The 24,625-nt window shown below is 35.7% G+C and overlaps 5 protein-coding genes and 1 long non-coding RNA gene across 9 annotated transcripts; 1 reads left to right on the top strand and 5 right to left on the bottom strand.

The window, feature by feature from the left end:
• Window positions 1-627: 627 nt before the first annotated feature.
• LOC148253258 (uncharacterized) lies at window positions 628-1,325 on the bottom strand. Its single transcript, XM_088223491.1, has one exon. The coding sequence runs from the start codon at window positions 1,244-1,246 to the stop codon at window positions 908-910; it is 339 nt and encodes a 112-aa protein (XP_088079617.1). The 5' UTR covers window positions 1,247-1,325; the 3' UTR covers window positions 628-907.
• Window positions 1,326-6,311: 4,986 nt separating this feature from the next.
• On the bottom strand, window positions 6,312-7,393 carry LOC110816187 (uncharacterized). The gene has a single exon (XM_022044254.2). It carries the CDS (start codon window positions 7,309-7,311, stop codon window positions 6,625-6,627), a length of 687 nt encoding a protein of 228 aa, XP_021899946.2. The 5' UTR covers window positions 7,312-7,393; the 3' UTR covers window positions 6,312-6,624.
• Window positions 7,394-8,404: 1,011 nt separating this feature from the next.
• LOC110816091 (uncharacterized) lies at window positions 8,405-10,276 on the bottom strand. The gene has a single exon (XM_022044134.2). It carries the CDS (start codon window positions 9,872-9,874, stop codon window positions 8,621-8,623), a length of 1,254 nt encoding a protein of 417 aa, XP_021899826.2. The 5' UTR covers window positions 9,875-10,276; the 3' UTR covers window positions 8,405-8,620.
• A 535-nt stretch (window positions 10,277-10,811) lies between these two features.
• BCA5 (beta carbonic anhydrase 5) lies at window positions 10,812-14,270 on the bottom strand. 4 transcript variants are annotated; one of them, XM_022044275.2, is made up of 10 exons: window positions 13,922-13,999; window positions 13,781-13,842; window positions 13,132-13,165; window positions 12,863-13,024; window positions 12,735-12,783; window positions 12,376-12,489; window positions 12,224-12,277; window positions 11,743-11,825; window positions 11,541-11,646; window positions 10,812-11,272 (listed from the first exon to the last, which is right to left on the bottom strand). In XM_022044275.2, coding segments are annotated over exons 3-10 (774 nt in total). In that variant the 5' UTR covers window positions 13,134-13,165; window positions 13,781-13,842; window positions 13,922-13,999; the 3' UTR covers window positions 10,812-11,068. The 4 variants fall into 4 exon arrangements, with proteins under 4 accessions (XP_021899967.1, XP_021899965.1, XP_021899964.1 ...); XM_022044273.2 differs by lacking the exon at window positions 13,132-13,165 and having other exon boundaries at window positions 11,541-11,643; window positions 13,922-14,270; XM_022044272.2 differs by lacking the exon at window positions 13,132-13,165 and having other exon boundaries at window positions 13,922-14,270.
• Window positions 14,271-15,712: 1,442 nt separating this feature from the next.
• EIP9 (Chaperone DnaJ-domain superfamily protein) lies at window positions 15,713-23,359 on the bottom strand. Its single transcript, XM_022044175.2, has 3 exons — window positions 23,256-23,359; window positions 22,970-23,067; window positions 15,713-17,393 (listed from the first exon to the last, which is right to left on the bottom strand). The coding sequence occupies exons 2-3, from the start codon at window positions 23,057-23,059 to the stop codon at window positions 15,987-15,989; spliced, it is 1,497 nt and encodes a 498-aa protein (XP_021899867.1). The 5' UTR covers window positions 23,060-23,067; window positions 23,256-23,359; the 3' UTR covers window positions 15,713-15,986.
• LOC148253259 (uncharacterized) lies at window positions 17,589-20,462 on the top strand. Its single transcript, XR_015821297.1, has 2 exons — window positions 17,589-18,624; window positions 20,229-20,462. It is a non-coding gene; the product is annotated as an uncharacterized LOC148253259 (long non-coding RNA).
• Window positions 23,360-24,625: the final 1,266 nt, after the last annotated feature.

Raw genomic sequence — 24,625 nt, forward strand, 5'->3', positions numbered from 1 at the left:
GAAATAAATCATTAAGAAATGAAAAAAAAAACATTTTTTTTTAGTTCTATTCCTGGATTGAACTTTAGTTACAAGAGTTTTATTTTAGAAAAAAACATAAACTACAAAAACTTTAAACTACAAAAACTTTTATTTGTTGTTAATTTACAAACTCTTAAAAAAGTAAAAATATGTTATTTAAAAAAAAGATAATTATCTTATTATTTATTATTAAGGCTCGATGTTGGAATCGAACCCTCAAATCTCTTTTTAAAAAAGAGTTTTTATTCATCAAATCATTTCGAAATTGCATTGAATTGGCTCTTTCAATCTCGACGATTGAATAAAAAAAAGTTATTATGATTTTAAACAAGCTGCTCATGTTGTGTCTAGTAGAAGCAATTAAGCTCTTCATTTAGAATTGGAGGAGTATATAATAAGGGTTTGGAGTAAAAGAACGTTGAACATGTGGTTTTTGTTTTAAATCACCATAAAAACTCAACGTAATGATTATATATTTATTCAATGTGTATGTATGTATTAACAATCTAATCATAAAAATATTACAATTAAGCACTTTAATTATTATTTTAATAGTGGTTTTTAAAGACTATATAAGTTTAAAGTTTACAATAAAAAAGAGAAGTATAAATAAAAAATTTGTATTTATTATCACAGTAACTCAAATGATACCCGAAATCAAGACACTCTGATTCATGCAAAAAAAAAATAACAATACAAGGAAAAAAACAAAAAGGTGGAACGACGACATTGCTCACATACATATAAATTCAATGAAAACAATAAGCAACCAAAAAGCTAATTCATATGATATAGATATGTATATCACTCCCTAAGAACACCAAGAAACCAATAACAAGCTCCTGAATCCACTGGAGAAGTAGAGAAAGTAAGATGAGAAAATTACTCAGTTAGTAGTGGGTGCCGGAGGTGGAGAAAGGAATGGGAAAGAAGGAATAGTGTTTGGTAGTGGAGGCAATGTCACCTTGGGCATACTAGGGATGCTAGGCAACGGAGGCATCACTCCCGGCCTAGGCAAAGATGGCTGTGTGGGCCGTGGTAAATTTGGGATCGAAGGTAGTGGCAGTGGTGACGGTAATGATGGTCTTGGCAGGCTCGGCAGAGGAGGCAATGTCGGCAATTGCATTAGGTGACGAGCCGCTAAGCCGGTGTAGAAGTTTGAGAATGACAAAGCAATTACAAACAATGCAAATGTGGTCAAGAATTTAGAGGAGGAGAAAGCCATTATGGGAAAATTATTAGCGAAGTTGAATTGAAATGCAAGTTCTCTAAGGTTTTGCAAGATTTGAGTTTGATGAATTTTAAAGAACGGCTGCTAGGGTTTATATAGAGTTTGAGGTCTTAGTTGTGTATTTTTGGTGATTTTTGGTCACCAAAGATAGTTTCAAGAATTGTTTTTTATTTTTCTTTGATTTACAGCTTCCTAACGTGTAAGGTTAAGTCTTGTCCTTTTTTAAGTTAGTTCACCTTCTTATCTATCTTCCTTTGACATATATAAATATATTTATATATATGAAGAAAGTAAAAGGGTTTTGTAAACTAACGTATTACTTGTAATGGTGCGTTCAAGATTTCGAGAAAGTTTCCAAAGTCTGCAATTAGATTACCGGACCAGAAAGATAGAAGAGGCGTTTGGTGGCTTACACCTTTTGAATTACCATTTTAATGATTGTTTAATATATATATATATATGTATGTATATGAACAGCAAAGGCAACAAACATGAGAGCATTTCAAAAAAAAAAAAAATGGGTAAGAAGGTGAACAACTCCATGTAGATATACTGAAATTTTAATTATAAACAATCAATTATCTTTTTATATAAACCCAATACCTCCTTCACTTCCTCCACACACAAACTAAACTTAAACTTCTAACCCTTAAAATTAGCCTCTTATTCCAAAGATTGTTTTTATACTTGTTTAATTGCATGATCATGGCCTCTTCGCGTAGTTTCTTCATCTTGGTTCTCTTTATCACTTCATCATGTTCAAATATGGATACAGGCTATGCTGGCCGTCATCTCACGCAGCTGCCACCATTGCCACCGATGCCAAGTCTTCCTCGGCCTCAGCCAACTCTGTCACCGTTGCCTTCATCCATGCCTAATCTACCGCAGCCGAGTCTGCCTTCACTTCCTACAATTCCCAACAATCTCCCACAGCTGACATTGCCTCTACTCCCCAGCAATCTTCCTTCTCTCCCCGCCATCCCAACTACAATTCCCTCTATCCCCCTCCTCTCACCTCCTCCTGCTACAACCAGTCCTTGATTAAGATATACATATATACACACAAACACAGGTTTGGGAGAGTTGAAGTATCATTATGTTTTTGGGTGTGGTGGTGGTAGTAGTAATTGTTTCTGTGTATTTCATTTTGTGTTCAATTTATGAGATGGTATTATGGAGTTGATCCATTATTGTTTGTCATGTACTATTTATTTCTTCTCGTTAATTTGCTTTTGTTTAGTTTAATAAACTGTTCTAATTTGTTTGTATTCCTTTTTTTTTTTTTTTTTGAGAAATTTCTTGCTTGCACCCATTACAGAATTACATAATACCGTGTCAAAAATTAAGCTAATTATCTTGTTCTTGCATAAATACATACTAATTTTTGCAAAAATTAGATTTTAGAACAGTGACAGATTTATGCAACTAATATACATATATATATATATATATATATATATATATATATATATACACTCACATCAAATGAATATAACACAATACTGGGAGGAACTCTCTCTATACCAATATTACATAAGAGTGATCAAACCCCAAGAAGTAAAAAAACAAAACAAAAACAAAGTGAAGGAACGTAGAAATCTGGGTTGCCCATCTATATGTATCTCTTGATAAGTATCTGTGTTTGATTTACATGTAGTAATCGTTAGATAATATTAAAAATAGATTAATTTTATCTAAACAAACTAATTAAACTATTAATTAATTAATTAACAGCTCTTTGAAGGCTTCAAATAGGTGATATCTATAGGGCGTGTTTCTGGGTATTTTATGTCCCGACTTGGTGTGCACCAAGCTTAACCCAGTTGTAGTTGGGAAAAATATATACATATATAAATATATATATATATATGTGTGTATATTCATATTGAAAAAAATAATAATAATGGAAGCTTTTTTTTTTGTAAGTTTTCGGTTGGGGAAAGAAATGAGGAAAATTTATTAATAGTTTGGTAAATTTATGTGTGACATCAACTAATCAAATCAAGGTGGTTAAAAAAATATAATGTAATAGTGTTTAATGAGATTTTATTGTAATTTTAGGCTTTAGAAATTGAGCGATTATAATATATATATTATAACACCCAACCTTTTTCTTTTTTCTTTTTATTAATTATTATTGTATAAATATAATAATTATTTATGTAATTTTAAATTTATTTTAAGGAAAATAATAATAATAATAATAAGGGATAAAAATTGTTTAGAGATTTAATTAAAAACAATTTTGGAAAAAATGGGTGAAAATTTGGATTCTACGAGTATTTTTGAAAGAAAAATCAGAAACTGGATGGTCAAAATGTAATTTAGAAAAATTGTGCTACGTCATCTGCCCAGTCAGCAGCCCCGACCAACCAGGACGCGCCAGGTGGCAGAGACGCTGATGCAGGAGGCCACGCAGGAGGGTGCCACGTGGGCAATCCGCGTGCGCGCAATCAAACAGCTGAGATCCGTTCCCGCGCGCACGGACAACCCAGATCAAAAACGCACATGGACGGCACAGATTGAATCGCGCACGGACAGTTCAGATTGAATCGCGCACGGACAGTCCAGATTGAATCGTGATGAACGGTCCAAATTCACTCCCTATTTAATCGCGATCGGACGATCCAGATTAAAAGCGATGGATGGCTTAGATCAAAAGCGGATGGGTATAAATAACCTCATCCGCACCCAAACCCTAACCCTAGCCGCCAAAGCCCCTCGTCGGAGAAGACAGCCCAACTGCCGGGGAGCCGACCGCCGCCATACTGGAGCAATTTTCGACCGCTAAACGATGTAAAAATTCTACCATTTGCTCAGAATTTGATTCTAAACCCATTTATGACCAAATTGGAGCGAAAGCATCAGTCAATTGACCGAAAAACGCCGTCGAAGCTCAGCAGCGCCGCCGTAGGGTGTTTCGGTTTTCGCCTCTAATGAGACCCTTCCCGATTCCCGTTTGATGTGATTTTTCTACCATTGTGATCACTGTTTCCTCCTCTACAGGTTGACCGAAGCAAAACACCCAATCGCAACATGAGCCGGATGAGCCACCGCACCGGAGAGCCCCCCACCGGTGAGTTTCAATTCTCTATGTTTTTTCGGCCCACCGAGGGCCCTAAGTATGTTTTCTTACAGGAACTGATGCAAGTTTGGCTAAATTCGGCCGAAAACAACCAACCCGAGGCGGATCGCCGCCGTGTCGAAATTCTAAAATTAGCCGAGTAGGCCTTGAGTCTAATTTTTGGGTTACTTGGGACATGTGTAGGTACCGTAAGCACATTTCAGTTTTCGAAAAAAAATTCAGAGAACTTAGGGACCGCCCGTAGGCGCAGTAACAATCTAGTTTTCAGCGTCAAATCAAGTAAGAACCCTTCACCCTATTTACTATTATGGCATTGAAGTTTGAATAAATGATAATACTATATTTTGTACAAATTAAATAGATATGCATAATTAATTACGGTTGCTAATGGAGCCCAAACCAGACATTATTCTCTATCGATTTTTGTTTGACTTATTTTACAGTTTAAATGAATTATGGTATCTGGTTTATCTATCATATAGTTTTTAATGCATGTATCACTGCTTACTTCACTACTGTTTGATTTTGGGAATCTAATATATACTTCACTACTGTTGGATGCACGTTACTTGTTTATGTATTTATGTTTGAGTTGGTAACTGAGATTAAGGACAAATAGGAATGGGATGTGATTTGATAAATGGATAAGATGACAGCCTCACTAGATATCTTGGGAGATAGTGGACGGAACGGGTTCATATGAAACCCTACCGTGAACGTTATCTCACACCGGACGGGGTATGAAGACTTGGTCATTTGGTGCTCATACCGGATGGGGTATGGGGATGGCCCGCTTCACCCTCACACCAGACGGGGTATTGAAGTTTATTATTTTTACGCTCATACCGGACGGGGTATGGAGACGGCCCTGAAATTAAGATTGTTAAGGGGAATGGTTCACGTGTAGCGAGGACCCCTATGGATCTCCATAAATACTAGTAGGCTAGTAAAAACGAAAAACGGTGATAATCAATTATTGTTAATGAATACGGATTTATGATGTGTTTTGTGTTACTAATTATATATGAAATTGTGATCTGTATGATATTATTATCTTTATAGGTTGTTTTCACAAGTTCTCCAAATGTAAGAAAAATGGTAAGTGATTTTATTTTAAATAATTATATTGGTTTTAAAATTTGTGCTCCATTGGTTGTTTTCGGTTTTCTACCAAACTTTATTTCTGTGATAGTAATATATTGTGATGTTCTTATTGGGATAGTGTACCTCATTCCTTATTTAACCATTTCAGATCAAGAGAACCTGGTTTTCGAGCTCGATCCACAAGAAGACGGCGAGTAAATGCTAGATGTTTTATAGTTTTCTTTATTTTTCTCATTTCTCGTATTTTTTTTAGAAAACTTATCTCGTGATATTATTTAGTATTTTTAAGTTATTGTATAAGGGATGTTAATTTTAATATTTTATTTCACTTCTGCAGTTATATTATTATATGTATTTCATTTTAGATTTCTGGAATCGTTAAATATATACATACGTATATGTCATTATCCGTTCATTTATTTTTGGGTTTTGCCTACATCCAAATATGTATATATATGGAGGTTATATCAATTTAATGCTTTTTCTTTCGTATCATTATATATGAATATATATATACATATATGTATATGTACATATATCTTTGCTTACCGTTAACATAATTCATGTCTTTTATATGGTAAATTCATGACCTCTTCTTAGAAGTTAGTTTAAATAAGCTAAAAATATATATATCGCTAAGATAAAATTCTTTTTTTAAAAAAATGCAAAATCTCACCTTATTTTAATTTTTTTGAACTTTATTTTTTATAGAAATTGTCTTATGTAATATTATAGATTATATTTTTATAATAAATTAGCTTGGATATAACTTTCTAATAAAATTCATAAAATAAATTTTTATTAAATTATTATATAAAATTATTTTTAGTATATGATATTGTTAATATATGAAGATAATAAGGCAACAAATAAATATAAAGTATTAAATTAAAATCTCGTAAAAATAAATAATTGAATAACTCGAAAGAAACAAGTATTACACAGAACAAATACTCTCATGTTACCACCCTCCGAGGCGGCAACATTATATATTAAAATAACATGAATGACATGAACTATATATATATATATGTATATATGTGTGTGTGTGTGTGTGTGTATATATATATATATATATCCTTCCCGTATCATTTATTTTAGAAAAACTCATAATTACGGAACAACGTCATCAATGGTCAGCACTCAATGATGATCTGTGCAGTACGGTAATGACTCTCAAGTCTCAAGGTGATGAGGAAGTTTTGGGCAACTCAGGTTTTGGCAATTCAGCAGGTATCTCTGGCTTAGGCAGCTCAGGCATTTTTGGTAACTCGGGTTTCGGCAGCTCAGGCAGTTCGGGTAGCTCGGGTTTCGGCAACTCACCAGGTATTTTGGGCATCTCAAGTTTTGGCAACTCAGGCATTTTTGGAAGCTCAGGTTTTGGCAACTCAGTAGGCGTTTTGGGCGTCTCAGGCTTTGGCAGCTCAGGCATTTCCGGCAACTCGGGTATTTTAGGCAGCTCAGGCTTTGGCAACTCAGTAGTCATTTTGGACACTTCAGGCTTTGGCAACTCGGGCATTTTTGGAAGCTCAGGCTTGGGCAACTCGGGCTTCGGCAACTCGGGTATTTTGGGCATCTCGGGCTTCGGCAACTCAACAGGCACTGTGGGTATCCCAAGCTTAGGCAACTCGGGCACCTTCGGCAACTCGGGCACTTTCGGCAACTCAATAGGCTTTTTGGGTAACTCGGGCTTTGGCAATTCAGTGGGAATTTTGGTTAAGTGAGGCAATTCAGGCAACTTGGGTAACTCTGGCTCTTTTGTTTCCAGAAGACGACGAGCTCCAACAAGAAGAAATGTATTGGTGGTCATGAACGCCATTGAAACCAGCAAAAAGGGGAAGAAGAAGGAAAAGACTTTGAGAAACGCCATGGTTGTAGCAAAGACTTAATTGTTTATCAGAAAGTAATTGATAAGAAATCTTGATAACTTACGAATTTTGATTCATACGTTTTGGGTTTATATAGATAATCAAACTGGTTTTGGAGTGTTGGGATTGTTTTGAATCAAGCTTCTCATTCAATCGGTAGTTCAACATCTCACACCTATTTTAACTTCCTTTAATATACAATACCATGATTCTGGTTACCCACCTATCTTCCTTATGTGGTGAGGTGAAGTCAAATAAAATAAAATATTAAGAAAACTCACGTTTCATTACTATTAATATCTTTTAAAAAATTTTAATGTTCCTACTATAAATTATTAATTAATTACATTTTCACTATAATACAATACCAATATGAACATACATCAATTATAGAAAATAATTTATTTCTTAATCCTCTCGTATTGATGAGTCAAATCACCCCCATTGAATCTTTTTTTTTTTTTTGTTCTATTTTAGTTTAAATGTATAAAATATGAATCGTCTTTGTATAGCTTAATTGTGGAACTTGGAACCATAGATATATACCTCTTCTATGAGGACATGCAAAAAAATAAAGAATGTTAGAATTAAAGATTGAGAACTCTTTTCACTATATATATATATATTTTTTTTTTAGTGCAATAGTTTTGATATTTAGATCGTAAAAGAAGAGATTCACGAGAATAAAAGTAAAGAGATCAAATTGTTATATTTTGTTTTATTTAGTTCATATCATGTAAATCACAACATGTTATGTGGGTTTCTCATCTCTCGAGATTAGTTCGAGTGAAATATACAAGACATTTTAAACAAGAATGGATCTTAATATTAGACACATATTAGATAGAATTTGTCATTGAACAGTTATTACTGAGAGAGCTTATGATTCATAGAGTTGAAAAATATAATCGGTGTGATACTGTGGGAGAAAAATTTATATGGTGTTCTCCATTATATTTGGTAATATTAAAGTATAATGGATAATCTTTTGTAGATAGATCAAATATACTAAATTATATTTTTTTCTCTAATTTTAAGTAAATTATCAGTAATATATAATAAGTTAAGTACGTAAAAAGTAGTAAAAAAAATATATACGTACAAAATAAATTAAGTATAATTTTATTAATAAACATTATTACTGCATAGATTACACACCTATTTATATTAACCACTCTGAGGTGGTATCATATCAAACTTTATTATTCGATGAACTATATGTTCTATAACATGTAGAAATTCATAATAATTAATTTATATAAATTATTATTCGAGTGTTGTGCTGTGTGCATAACTAAATTCATATGGTAATTAAGGCTTAAGTGGAGTAGGCAGGTAAGGTAACTCTGGCATTTTAGGTAACTTTGGCAACTCAGGTTTCTCACGTTCTGGCTCTTTGTATTTAGGTTCACGAAAATCAGGCTTTTTATACTCTGGTTTTTCGTATTTTGGTTCAGGAAACTTATATTCTTCATGTTCTGGCTCTTCATGCTTTGGTTCAGGACACTCAGGTTCCTCATGTTTTGGTTCAGGAAACTTAGGCTCCTTATGTTTTGGCTCTTCACGCTTTGGTTCAGGAAACTTGGGTTTCTCATATTTTGGCTCTTCATATTTTGGTTCAGGAAACTTAGGTTTCTCATGTATTGGCTCTTCGTGTTTCGGTTCCTCATATTTTGGTTCCTCATATTTTGGCTCTTCATACTTCGGTTCCTCATATTTTGGCTTTTCGTGTTTTGGTTCCTCATGTTTTGGCTCTTCGTGCTTCGGTTCCTTATGTTTTGGCTCGTCATGCTTCGGTTCCTCATATTTTGGTTGTTCGTGCTTCGGTTCATCATGTTTTGGCTCTTCATGCTTCGGTTCCTTATGTTTTGGCTCGTCATGCTTCGGTTCCTCATATTTTGGTTGTTCGTGCTTTGGTTCCTCATGTTTTGGCTCTTCGTACTTTGGTTTCTCATATTTTGGCTCTTCGTGCTTCGGTTCCTCATGTTTTGGCTCTTCGTGTTTTGGTTTAGGGAACTTAGGTTCCTCATATTTTGGCTCTTCGTGTTTCGGTTCCTCATGTTTTGGCTCTTCGTGTTTCGGTTCCTCATGCCTCGGCTCTTCGCGCTTCGGTTCCTCATGTTTTGGCTTCTCGTGCTTCGGTTCCTCATATTTTGGCTCTTGGTACTTCGGTTCAGGAAACTTAGGTTCCTCATATTTTGGCTCTTCGTATTTTGGTTTCTCATATTTTGGCTCAGGAAACTTGGGTTCCTCATATTTTGGCTCTTCATGCTTTGGTTCAGGAAACTTGGGTTTCTCACAATATGGTTCTTTATGTTCCTCGTGCTTTGGTTCTTCATATTTTGGGAATTCAGTCAACTTTGGGACATCATGCCTCGGGAATTCAGGCAGTTCCAGCAGTTTCTTTTCCAGAAGATGACGAGCTCCAATAAAAATAGTGTTGGGGCTCATGGAAGCCATCAAGAAAGGTAAGAAGAAAGAGAGGGTGTGGAGATAGACCATTGTTGGAGCAATGAGAAGAAGGATGTGGAGGAGTTGAGTGCATTTTGATAGTGTTGAGTCCATGGGTTTTTATAGATGTGGGAAGAAGAGAATTTGAGAGGTTTATGTGAAGGTAGGTTTGAGAAAATTAAGTTGGTAGTTCAACTTAATTCTCATCTGCATACATAAATATGTGTGTATGTATGTATAATTTCCAGATATAGCATGAGTAGTACGGCGTAATCTTTACAAAGAGACATAAGAGGCATATTAAGTTACGTGATAAGATGAAGAAGATGAAGTGATGAACACTCATTACCTCAAACTAGAATCTCTTTTAACAATTTCCATCATGCGGAAATTTGTGTATCAAATAAATCCAGCACTTCAGCTGAGCCTCACGCATAATTTACAATGAAAACAAAAGGCTTCTCAACCAAACCACCTTTTTTATTTTACTTAGCCTACTCAATTTGCCAAAATGGTCATATCCTCAATATGTATATATTCTTGTGTAAAAAGAATTACTTATTATTTTCAAATAAATTCTTTTTCTGGGCTGAAGATTTCTTTAACTTGCATCTGTATCTATATATTAAATATATTAAGAGAGAGGTAAAACAAATCTACCTTGAAGAAAATTAATTACAAGCAGATCCTGTATGGGTACCAAGTCATGCTAATAGCTTCAATCTTTTATTTTTTATAAAAATTAAAATATATATATATATATATATATACACAACTATATTTTATTGCACTAAGAATTTTACTACCATTACTTGTACTCTAATTAATTACCATCATCTTTATTAAAATTACTACCGAAGCCTGTAAATATACATTAGGAAATCAGCTTAGATTCTTCATTAACAATTGCTCTTTGGAGCAGCCAGAAGTTTCTCCCAGTTGGATCCTTCTTCCTTTTTCTTCTATTATCACTCTTTCCATTAACTTTTTTAGGATATTCTCACAACAACTTCAAAAGCTTTAAAGAACAATAATAAAGTCAACTAAGAAGTTAAAAGATTATTCTCATGTCTCAGAGAAATTCTTTCTGATACTATAGTTGAAGAATTACAACAAGAATATTTATGATCTTTAAACAAACATATGATTACAACAACATAGCATTCCTGATATTTCAATAGAACAACCTTATTAACTGATTGCTTTCACTCTCAAATTCACTTAATAATTAGTACGAAAAGAAAACTTAAGTTAATATGCAGAGGAAAACAAAGTGAACAACACAGGAGTGCACGAAACGAGTCGAACTCAGCACCAATACGATCTGTCTTTGACTGCAATTCTTCTATGCTCCTCGTACACTTGGCTTGCCTCATAGTCCAGTGTCCATTTCTCGAAAGTACAGTCAACAAAGTTATAGTACCCACCATGTATGGAGAGCACTCCCTTCTTAACCCTTTCTTCTATCCATGGGTAAGTGAGCAGGTTCAACAACGAACAGTTGACCGACTCCTGTCAATAAGGAACATCAAGGAGTTCTTCACTAAATACAAGCAAAGTCCTAACTACTCTAAAATGCACTGTAAATAAAGTCCAGATTTAAAGTCCCAAGGTGCTTAATGTGCTCAGCAGAATCTAAGAATGAATAAATATAAGTACATTGTTCATTTAGGATAACCGTAATTGCACATATAATATATCACCATTTTTTTTTTGGAGCTCAATTGACTAGTTCCATGAATCCATAGGTTTTTCTAAAGACCAGTAAAGGGTACATTACCTTCTCACAGTGTCTGCACTGCTGGTCAAAGCTGAGGTTGGAAGCAGAAGATTTTGTGCTTAACCTAGCATCCTTCCCAACAAAGACCCAACTTCCAATAAAGCTACTGTATTATAAGAGGTGAAGTTCAGCAAAATGAACCACATTTGAGTATTTTATAGATAAAAATGCAAGGAAACCAGAATCTATACACTAGCTAAACCTTGAATTCACTTCATCTTCCATGCTCATAAGTGCACGGATGCCTCCACAGCAACTATGTCCAATGACCAAAATGTTTTCGACCTGAAAAATATTTTTTGTTGTGTCTTTGATAAGATGCCAGTAGGACATACTTTTACAGTTTATCAACAGAGATAAAGTAAGATAGGGAAACAATAGAGATAATTTTCTAGAATTTATATCACTTCAAGAAAAAAGAAAATTTCCAATACTCATAAACGGATACCGTCCATACAGTTTCATATTTAAGAATGAAACCACAAGGCAACCATGCAAATAACATTCAGCAAATTTCTTAAGAAAACCAGAATTGCCAACTTATTCTCAAGAAAGCAAACTATCCATCCCAAGATTTGGTAACAAATCAGGTTATCATACAGATTCCTCTTTTCAATATTGTTATGTTTTTTCCACTGGGAGCACCAGAGTGGTAGGAGAAGACAAGGAAAGAAATTACTTACTTCAAGAGAATTTACAGCAAATTCTAAAGCAGCATTTGTTTCCATTGGTCCACCCTGCATGAGCCCAACATAAGGAGGACAGAAAGAAGGTAAGATACATTCACATGTACACCAAAATGTTTGCTTTATAACAACCTTGATGTATAATTTACCTCATACGGTGGGACCAGATTCGCAACATTACGAACCATGAATGCCTCACCTGGCTGAAATCCCAGGATATGCGAGGGACAAACTCTAGAGTCTGCACAAGCAATCACCATGAACTGTTCTCCTAAGTGTTAGTAACAAATTATCTTTCCGGACATTTCAACAATCAAATTGACTCAACAGGAGAGGATCAAATGCATAAAGTTGGTTTCTATTTGTTGGTAACAAATCTTCTTTTCGGATATTTCAACGAGAGAATTGAATTAAGAGGAGAGGGAGCATCAATGCTAACAATGGTTCCAAAGTTCACTTGACATAGAAGAATGAAAAATCAACTACAAAACTTGAGTGAAATGATCACCTTTGGGGCTTGACCTTTGGCAAGACTTTGGAAGTATTCTAAGTTATCCCTGATCAAAATCATCTTGTTAGATTAGAACAAATTTGGCAAAGATAAACCACTATTAGACCAAGTTCCTAGCTGCTTACATGTACTTGTGCTTCTTGAAGGAAAGAAACCGATCTTTCAACTCATCAAAGGAACAAGACTCATTTTCTGCTTCAACTATGCCCTGGCCTTGATCACTTGCAAATTCCTCAGTTAGTCCAACCGGCTTCCTTGAACCCTGCATTTTCAGTCTAAGAGTCGTCCTGCATATAGCAACCGACATGTGAGCAAAAGAATTACACAACTGCACAGCGTATAAAATAAAGCAAAATGGAGACAAGCTTATCTTAGGGTCAATCCAGAAACTTGCATTGTAGTCGTAATCTTATATTGTATAACTTCTCCTATAAACAGATCATCAAACAACCGACATTAGAAGCTTGCAACATCACACAGTAGACCTCAGCGAATTCACTCTATAAACCAGCCTAGAAAAAAGAAAGGAACGAATTTTTGTAGCCGAGCTACGCAAGACCAGACCATAAGAAAATTATTTATATCAGGGCAATGACATTGACATTGGGTTCGAACTCTCCAAGTTACGGTGCAAACTTTGAAATTCTTAATTGATTTGGCAAGAAGATGCTAAATCAAAGTAGGGCGAGAAACCAAAAATGCAACAGACAGTAGTTAAACCAAGCCACAAAATCACGACTAGACATTTTCAATTCAACTAGAATGAATAAAATTTTCGAGCTCATTAACCTGAAATCAATCTTGTAGTAAAACATAATTCCACAGAAACAAGAGTTAATTGATTTGGCAAGAAGTTCCTAAATTAGCGTACCCCGAGAAACCAAAAATGCAACAGACAATAGTTAAACCAAACTAGAAATCACGACTAGACATTTCCAATTCTGCTAGAATGAGTAAAGATTTCGAGCTCATTAACCAGAAATCTATCCCGGACTCTAACATAATTCCATGAAAAAAACACTTACATCGAAAGAGTAGCTTACCTAGTGCATAACCGCAAATTGATCCTCCCAATTTCCCCAAATTTCAGCTTAGAATCAAAGATCTGAAACCAAAAAAGGAAGGATGAAAACCAACAACCAAAATGATCACATGCACATAGACGAAAGAGAAAGAAGATTCACCGTGGAAGTTTTAGGTGGAATTAGGGGCGTGGAAGACGAGAGATTGTTCGAAACAGAGGTGGGTGCAAGAATGGATGCCATTGAAGAAATCAGAAGCAGCGAAGTGATGTCTGAGCCTGAGGAGTATGAGATGGGAAAGAAAGTAACGAGAAGAAAACGACGGAACAATCATTTTGGCTGTGAAATTTATTTATATAAATAAATAAAAGGTGGATGAGTTGGTTGGTTGGATCGAAGAACACTTGGTTCCCTCACAGAAAGACGGAGAAACCGAAGTTGTTTTTCCGCCAACTAAGCCTTGCTCAAAGTTGAAGCCGAACTTTCCAGATCTTGAAGCCTGTATTTACTAATATTCGTTCCTGTCTCCAACTTTACACGCCCAATTTTTATAAATTTATAATTTATAAATAAAACATAAATATTTTAACTATAAATTCACTATATTATTATCCAACTGTTTGGTCCTACTACTTAACTACATTAATTTGTTATTGAGAAAAAATATTTTAAAATTCTTTTAATTAAAATAATTATTTTAATTTAAAACCTGAGCTAAAACTTTTATTAGTAAAAAAAAAAAAGAAAACCTATGATTGTAGTAGTACCCATTAAATTACGTAAATCAAGTAATTCTCCCTGTTATTGTTACAATTTAGGTTTTTATTAAACCAAGGATCCAAAGTCTCGTCCACATCCTAAATACCCGTGTATGTATGTATGTATATGTTTGGCTTGTGACTATAGGAAATCCCAAATCAAACTTATAGGAGGTTTGGCTTGTGATTGTTAATTTACCACACGAAAGCCCTCAGTACCATAATGGCACGCAAGTCTTTAATAGTACGCACAACCATGTGGTGCATTTGCACGTCTAGGTTCGTATGTCGTCCACAACTGAGCAAGCTCTGATAAAGCCCACCCATTCATGTAATAAAAAATTTGTAAATTCAGATTAAACTAAATTAATTAAAACCACGTTATTTCCATATTAGCTGAAAAAACAGATTATATATATATATATATTAGTTAATAGAAAATTCATTATATATTTAACAAATTTCAAGCGCATTAACAAAGAGGAATGCACCATGATATAATGAAAAGCATTTTAGGAGATACAACAAACAATTCAACCTATAGGAATGCCGTAACAGAAATGAATGCATTGAATAGCCTAAAAAAACCGACAAGGATATAACACGTTGGGTATAATAAATCAACAAAGCTACTGAATGCATCATGTAATCAACAATTTCTGGCATACTTGAAAGACAGCAAAGATCAAGTCTATGTGCAGTAACATCAAAATGGGACTTAACTATTTGTGGTGAGAAGAACTGTGTCTAGACACTTTGTCCCATAAGAAATTTTCTGGGTAAATGCATCCAGCAATCAACAATTTCTGGTAACATTGGCATACTCGAAAGACAGCATAGTATAAGTTTATGCAGTGACATCAAAATGGGAAATTTTCTGAGTAAATGCAAAATTAAACAGTAGATTCTAACTGATTATTATCCTTTCATGCATTTTCCATCAACAGGAACATTTGATATTGGATTGTTGCAGACAAATATCAAGTCGAAACGCAAGTGCATTTCAAAAGTTAAAAGCCATCAGAGAGAATGTAAGTATTCACTCAATTAACAGAACCATCTAAGACAGTTCTAGTTTCATCCAGTTAATATCTGTTTCTCCTGTCCTTTCGCACACGAAACAATTAATAAAATTCAAATTAGTCAGACCATAAGGAAATACCCTGATGAAAATCATTCCAATTTAAACGTGGGATTAAAAAGTCCAAACAAACTGCCTTTTCAGAAGCAACCAATTACAAAATTCAGTGACTACAAGGTGAGCATCTAACCACTCTTCAAGAGCAAATTTCAGGCAGAAAATTCAGCCATTTTGATTGGCGCAGAGAGATTGGTGCAAAACCTACACCAGATTTCAACATGGAAATCATGGAAAAAAATGCCAAAGACCTCTTATCAGTTGAATACAACTAGCATACAAAACAACTATAACTACCAGAGCAACTACAGGGTAACCAAACCTTACATTACTAAGTAGCCTTAACCTTGTCATCTGCATCGCCTGAAAGTATGGGCAAACTACTTAAAAACTCATCAAGACCCTCGAAAAATCCAATCCCTTCAATATTATCTTCCTCACCATTCCCTGCCCCATGCCCTTCACTCATTCCAGGCGCTGCTGGCTCTTCCACCTCATTACTGAACTCCACATTCAAATCCAACTTACCTAAGTCCTTGACTCCAACTCTCATTTGCTTCCTCCCGCTATTTCCTGCCACCCTCGCTGCTCCACTCGATGTACTCGCCACTGTACCATCTTGCACCTTAGATGCACCACCTGCCTTCTCAATGGTATCCACAATTTGATTCACTCTCCTAGCTCTCTCCACTTGCAGTTTCTTGGCATTTTTTACAGTTGATGCTCTTGCTTTACTGTGTTTGGCCTTCTTCTTCCTCTTTTCGTCCTCCCATTCATCATCGTCTTTGTCATCTTCACTGGGGTCTGAAATACCTACACACACATCATCATCATCATAGTAATCTCTCGGAGGAGCCGGTTTTTCCAGTACAATGCCAGAATTCGCTCTCCCGTTATTCTGGTTTTGACCCTGCCAAACATTTTGTCCAGGACAAGGAAACATCGGCGTTATCGGTGACCAATTAGAAGGCAACCCACTGGCAGATTTACTGTTAAACCCCAAAGGGAAAAATCCCCAACAGCAAAAGTAAGTATCATTGCCTGCCAACGGTGGAGGCGCTATCACCGCCGCATGGAATGCTCTCTTGCAATTCTGACACCGAAGCGTGCATTCCTCGTACATCTTCGGGTATTCATACAGCGTGAAACAATATGGACAAGCAGTCCAAAAACCTGCTACCCTCGATCCACTCAACAACTGATCCTGGCTCGTTTGAGTTGGCACGGCAGGCCGTGTTTCAGGAGTTGGCGCACCAGCCCGGGTTTCAGGGGTTGAGCCAGAAGGCCATGTATCCAGAGTTGGCCCGGGACATTTTGTTTCTTGAGTAGGTGCAGCAGGCCGTTTTCCAGGAGTTCCCGGTGCAGGCTGTGTTTCACGAGTTGGCGGAGTTGCCCGGGTTTGACGAGTTGGCTCAGCTGACTGAGTTTGCCAAACGGGCTGGGTAGCATTATTCAAATTAGGCCTCTCTTCCTCAATCCCCTCTTTTTCGTCCTCACTTCTAGGGCTACTTCTCACCTGTTGTGATGGCATTTGCTTAAGCTGCCGCGATTGATGTTTTCGCTGTTGATTTTGCTGTTCCTGGGGATACCATGGAGTATACTGTTGTTGCTGTTGCTGAAACGGAAGCTGTTGTTGCTGCTGATGATGATGGAGGGGATGTGATTCTTGTTGTTGCTGCTGATGATGGGGGGGATGTGGTTCTTGCCGGTGATTGTGCTGCTGTGACGGATGCTGGTGCTGCAGACATATATATATATATATTAGCCAGATTAAAATATGTGACAACAGATTTAAAATCTACATCACACTGACACATAAACATCGCTTAATCATTTGGAACCAGAACAAGCTTAAAGAAAGCCCCATTAACATTGATCTCAAGCATGATTCATCTCTAGAATACAAACAGTAGGTCTAGACCTTTCCTCCCTACCTCTCTCAAGACCTAGAAATTCTGGCAGGATAAATGTGTGGCAATGAAGCTTTGAGCATCTGGTACCAATTTTTGTTTAATCTTTTGGTACGTACATTCGGTTGCAGCATCAACAGTTGAGAGATGGATATGAGGCAATAATGCTGGCTTTTTACTTCTCTTCATGGGTTGCCATCAGGCCTGACATCATAGACAAGCTGTTTGGAAAATGTCCAAGAAAGGAGTCTATGAGGTCGGAAGCTGGTACAAGGAGCATGAAGAAGTTCAGGGCTGTCAGCGTCGATAACATCCTTTGGAAAGCTATCCTAGAGACTCACACACCTTCTGAAGTGGCTGTTTTGAGTGGAAAGCCACATGGCAGCATATTCGAACCATTGATAACAATATAAAAGTGGATCTTTTTGGCCTATGCATGCTAGTGCTGCAAATACGCAGCAGAGTCTCCCTGCCACCTCAACCTTGGCATGCTTGGTCAAGAAGGCTGTGGGAAGTAGCAATCAAGTTTTTGGGGTTGTTCAGGGTGTTGTTTGCCTCCTTTCAGATAAAGATTTGGGCTTGGTAAGCCAAAGCTGTCTCCGAACAGCAGAGGAAGATTTTGGCTCTTAATCAACTTTCTATTTTCTTGATTCTTTGCAGAGTAGAAACATGAAAGCCTTTGAAGCAGAGAGGTTCCTCCTTCCAAAGAAGTTCCAGATTTTTTACTGAGAAATTTATTCTTTTAGGTGTCTGGTCACTACCTCTCCGGAGATGAGGGCTTCCTAGGCCTAGTAGACCTTCTGAATTTTAATTTAGACAATTCACATTGCCTTTGTACATGGAAGAACCCCTTGATATCTTCTTTATAATACTCTTTTTTCCAAACAAAAAAGACCCAGCCATACCCTTAAGCTATAAATTTTTTCTGTCACTCTATACAAGTTTTCCTTGTTATAGCCCAATTTGAGAACTATATTTTATCATTGCACATGTTACTTCAGCAACTTTCTCATTGCAGAGATCAACTGCTTCAGTACTTCCACTAACCTGGAAATTATTGTAAGTAGAACTTTCTAAAGGCTAATATTTTTTTTTTTGATAGTACCATCAACCCTGCAAAATCCTTTTCTAAAGGCTAATATATGTGTGTACCATATAAATGCCTCCATAAAAACTAATTATTCAATGATATTCTGTGCGTATGTGCACTCTGTATCTAATCGGTATTTATGCCCCACGATAACCATGGGTTACCTTGACTTAGGTCATGTGCCACATAAGGACGTACACCATTTTGCTGGTGCTCGGAATTAATCTTGAAGTTCCATAGCATCACCAAGGAGTCCTAGGTTCGACCAACAAAAAACTAGTTCTTTTGGAGGATTGGACATAGGGAATTCTAAATATAGGAACTTGTCATTATTGGTTAAGTAGTTATAGTGTTTTTTGCAGGAACCTAATTCTTTGTGGCATAAAGTAATCAACATCATTCATTGTAGTTAATGGACTGGTTAGGATGCTGTGAAAACAAGATCTACCAATCATAAAAGTTCAAGGAAAGTCATCCCAAATTTGCTTAACATCTATAAGCCTCTGACCACATATAAAATGGGGAACAGTTCCAATGTCCTTTTTCGGGAGGACCTTTGGAGGGGCAACGAATCTAGAATATCCAATTTCCACATCTTTTTCACATATCTTTCCCGTCGCAATATCCCGATTGACCAATTCTTTCGTCTTTCAAAAAAGTTCTCTGACTTGGAACTTTCACTTTTAAAGTAGCCCGAACGATAAAGAAACCATTGAACTCCTTACCATGTTAAGCTTATTACAACAGTTTCAACCTTCACAACAGCCTGATTGTAGAATATGGACCCTTAACTCATTGGATACATATACCTGAAATCATTTGCCGATTGTATAAAAAGAACCGTGATTATTTGCGAAGTACCTTTACCAAGGGATTCTGACAAGTCTAGGTTCCTTCCAAGTGAAAGTTTTCATGCGGACTGCAATTCTGAACCAGCTTAACATCAATGATTTGGTACAAATTTGCAGGCTTAACTGAGCTTTGTCTCCTAACATGTGTTTTATGTACCATGACGGGGGAAAACACATTCTAATCTCTTTCTAAATTGTGAAATGGTGTGAAAATTATGGGTCAAACTTTCTGACACTTTTAGCCCAATATTGGTTACTTCTTTAGATTGTTTCATCAACACTAATATCAGTTGCTTCGGGTTAAGGTAAAGGCCACACCACTGTGGCAACGGGCATTGTTTGCTGGTCTTTGGACTATTTGGATAGAAAGAAATCCATAGATATTTGACAATTTTTTGTGCAAGACAACCTCACTAGGAAGAAGATGACCTTTCTGCCTTCCCTTTGGGCCAAGGCTCATGGGAAATACTCTAACATCCTCCCTGTCCTTTATAGGAGCTGGGATACTATAATCACGTGATTTGTTTTCTCTTTGGTGCTTTCTCTTTTTTCACTTTTTGTTTCGATTTCCTTTTGTTTCAGCTGGATAACTTACCTGATGTTCTCTTCCTATTGTTTCTTCCTTATCTTAATAATATCCCTTTTTCCATTAAAAAAAAATGTGGAAAGAGCAAAAACTTAGTGCATGTATTGAACCATTTTCTTTCACAATGTACTTACAGGTCACCATCCAAAAGGAAAGAAATACCAGTCCCCCGGAATCATATAAGAGCAGGTCACACCACACCAGTAAGGTGGGATAAGCATCGGTACCCTATTCAATCATAAGAGAAAAGGAACATATCTCCAGAAAATATAGGTTTGCAAAAGGTTTGAAAGATGGAAATTTATCAAGATACAAAAAAATAATAATAAAGCTTGCCAATAATAAACTTACGAGCAATTTTATAAATAAACCATGAATTTAGCACTTCCAAAATGTCCAAAAATTCTTGGATATCACAGTATACAAATTTCTAAAATGTTGAATTTGAACGAAACACACAACCAGATATATGCATATATAGGTATAGATAGAGAGAACAATGAACATCATGAGGTTGCAAGGGACATACTCAATCAATGATGAAGGTTTACGCCTTCAAATCGACAAGGCGTGAATAGTAACAGTAGTTCATCACACAAACTTGTGGCTTTACAATAACATTGTACAAACTTACGGTAATATTAAGGTAATATTAATACCAATAATATTAAAGTTCTTTTAAATATTAGCAATGAGTTTTTAAATATTAGCAGTCATTATAGTTTGTTGTATTAATAGCTTGTGCTAATTGGTGCATGGAGAAGAGTTGCTTTAAAGGCTAAAGTTTGAGTTCAAGATATTCATAATGCTCGAAGATTGATACTTACATCTCATTACTAGTTGCAGCTTGCTACTTAAAGATTTTCTTTTTCCCTCAAACAACACCAAGCAAATGCCAAATACATTAAATAATATTTAATTACAACCATAAATGTAAAATATAAAAAGTAATCAGTTTACTAATTGCAAAAATCACAGGAAAGTAAAGAAGCCGATGTAATATTGTACTGAAACTAAAAAAGAGCTAATTGCACGTATTAATTTTTTATTCAAAAAGCTGAAGTCATTCCAGCAAAAGACAAATCTTCTCCTTTGTGGTGTATGGTATTTGGAATCCATCTTTGAAAATCTCTCAGGTACTCAGTACAGTTTAAGTTTACAACAAATATTGAGAAGTTACTGACCCACACAACGAAGAAAGAACCTAATCTTTCAAATCATGTATACTATAATCCAACACAAAACTCCTAACAATCTACTAACTTGTAACAGAATTTCTGCAAACGAAGAAAAACTCAGAGACCAACCCTTTGACAACAGATTGGGCAGGAGTTTTGCGTTTTCAACCAGTTAAAGATGCATAACTCATGAAAGATGTGGCGATACGGCATGTCAATCAGCTCCTTGGCCGACAAGAAATCTTCGAGAGATATGGCATAGGTGCCTTCAATAGCGTCACAAGTGTCGGTACAATCAACCCTCTGTTCTGCTCTCAGTTTTTCAAGCAGGGAGGGCAATACCCCATTATTTGCAGAACTATCTCAGTTGCCACCACCAAAATCAAACTCGGACAGGCCTAGATCGCTCCTATCATAAGTGAGCACTTCTTCAAAATTATGGATTTTCTGTCCCGTGACTTCTTCCCTCAAAAATAACATCGGTTCAGACAGTCACTGCGTCAAACGAGAACTGGTTGGAGGAGCCGGCAACAGATATCCCTTGTAAACGAAAGAGCATTTCGGTAGCCATTTGCTCAGCTAACTCACTACCAAGACCGAAACTAGTGAGTTGGTTGAGAATGTGGTGGTGGGCTGTGGATTGCAAGATCAGGCCTATCGAGAGGTAGAAGACTGTATGGGAAGGTGGAAAGATTTCTTGTCAATTCAAGACCGTTTCCCTACCATCAATATCACGGAATACCCTCTCAGAAATGTGGGTTACTCAAAGTCTGACAGTCAAGTGCTCAAGACCAAACAGGTATTGGCGGCAACCTAATTCTGTCTACATTCAGTGTCCTGAACTCCATGTTTCTCGAAATAAAAAAGAACGGAAACAGAGAGAGAAAGAAGGAAACAAAAAGCCTAGATAGAGGAAGAAGACCACAGAGAGGACATATAGGCTGAGAGAAAAACCAGAGAGAAAAATAGTCGGAGAGATTGTTTATGGCGTTCAGGTGTAGTAAATGCAACTACAACAACCTTTTTTCCTTTTTCGATAAGGAATTGTAATTACAAATCCAAATTTAAAAAATTTAGGGAAGATCCAATCTTGATCTCTCTGGTTTCCTTTTATAAGGGTGGGTTACGCAGAGAGCGGAAAAACCGACCGTTGGGAGAATTGCGTCGTAAGTTACTATCTTTCAATTCTGTAATTAATTAATCTTCTAATTTATTTTATTTAATTTACGGCTTTTAATTTCTGCCCTTAGATTTCCATGTTTCTTTTCTTTATGATTTTATTTTCTAACTTAACATTTTCACTGAAAATTGAACGCCCTGATCTCCTCCGACCTTTCTTCTTCTCCCTCTCCTTCCCCCAAATTATTTTAAGAAGAACAGACGTAACTAGGTTTTGCTTGAATATATATAAACATAAAGAAACACTAGTGTCCAATATCAGCATTAACTTAAGAATGATGCCTAGAACGCACTACTTCTTTTTTGTTAAATATTATAATTATAAGAAAGAAAAAGACTGAACTAGTAGCTTTTACAATATCCAGTATATAAAGATCATGAATATATATCTCGTAAAAATTTATCATCTAAGTAAACGGAATTACGATATTAACTTCCATAAATTATATATATCCAGCGTAGTGAATTGAATAAAAAGGGGGAAATAGAAAAAAGAGTACAAGAAACTTAGCTCACTGACCTCGCTGAAGAGAAACGTACGAGGACGGCAATTTCCTCTTGCCGAATCGAATCCCCCAGAACCAGGACCAATATAAAGCTTTTCCCTCATGCCTTGTACTAGAACGAAAAAATCATCCCCAGATCAACATCATATACCACACTGAACAACTCAAACACCGATAGGAGAATGCAAGAAGGATATCAGCGTTTGAGTTGAGAATCCAAAATTTCGAAGGAAACAGACAGAAAGTGGAATCGAAACGAAAAAGATAGAGGCAGATCTGAGGTTGGAAAACATACTTTACCTGTAGGAGATAGAAGGAGAACTAGACCAGTCGCCTGGCGAGTTAAAAGACTGAGGAAATGTTGAAGCTGGTAATAGAGAGAGAAAGGGAGGGAAATGCATTTAGCAACCAGCAGTGGATTGGGGGAGAACGGTGCACGTGGAGGAAGGTGGTTGGCTGACCAGTGTGATTGAAACTTTTTTTTTATTTTTTTTCTCTTATATATTTAACAAATAAATATTCCTATAGAATTAATAAAATTTTAATTAGGAATTGATTATAATAAAGATAATAAGTAAATTATTGAAATTAAAGATGTGTATATGGGAGAGTTATTGACTAACTTATAGGTGTGAAATTAAAAAATTTTACTTGTGGTTATATTTCATATAATCTACACCAATAAATTAAAATACCCAATAACTTCCACATATATATATATATACTAATTACTTTACTAACTATTTTCTTTCCATTTTTTATAAATATAAACCTATATACTAAACACAATATCTTGTTATACATTACCGTTTTAACTTCCTATAAACTTGTACTAGTTTTTTCTTTTTATTTTTTTATAAATATAAACCAATATCTTTTTATAAACTAAATACAATATCTTGTTACATATATAATATTGTTTTAACTTCATATAAATTTGTATTAACTTTGTTATTTTTTAAATGAAATAAATCTTAATACTTCTATTAAGACCAAAGACTTTTATCCTAATGCCAAACACTCACACCCGAGTCCCAACGAAAAAACAAAATAAATAAATACCTAAGAGAAAAAGAATTGTATATTACTCTTAGCTAGTAAATTGGTCAATCTATGGTGGGAAACTAAGAAACATGAAAGTCCTCGAGCTGCTTTTTGAACTCAGAAAAGCTAACCATCAAGAATAACTCACCAGCCATCCAAGCATGAGGGAAATGCTTCAGTAGCTAACTTATACTCAAAACAATGGATTTCTTATTCATATGCCATGAGAGTTCAAACTAATCAAGAAGACCCAGTATCTTGTTTTAGCTGTAGAACGTATAGATCTTCATACAGAAAATCAAAGCACAACATCTCAACATATAATCAATTATGAACTTCAAGCTTCTTTTGTAATTCTCGAAACTTCTGAAACGCAGCAAGATAAACACAATTACGCCATTACTAGACCATATAAAAAAAAATGAACAATGAGTTTGTTTCTAAATTTTATAAATCAATGCCAAATAAGAGAGGGCAAAAACACATTTTTCGGATTTTTTTTTCTGTTGAAAAATCATATTCGTCGCATAACAAAGTTTTGATTTATATTAGAGCTACTTTCCTCAAAATTCTTTCTTATGCAATAAACTTTTATTTCTTTCTTAATAGCTTTTTCTACGGAGTTC

This window comes from Carica papaya, chromosome 6, assembly GCF_054855325.1.
Source record: "Carica papaya isolate Zhongbai chromosome 6, ASM5485532v1, whole genome shotgun sequence".
NCBI lineage: Eukaryota > Viridiplantae > Streptophyta > Magnoliopsida > Brassicales > Caricaceae > Carica > Carica papaya.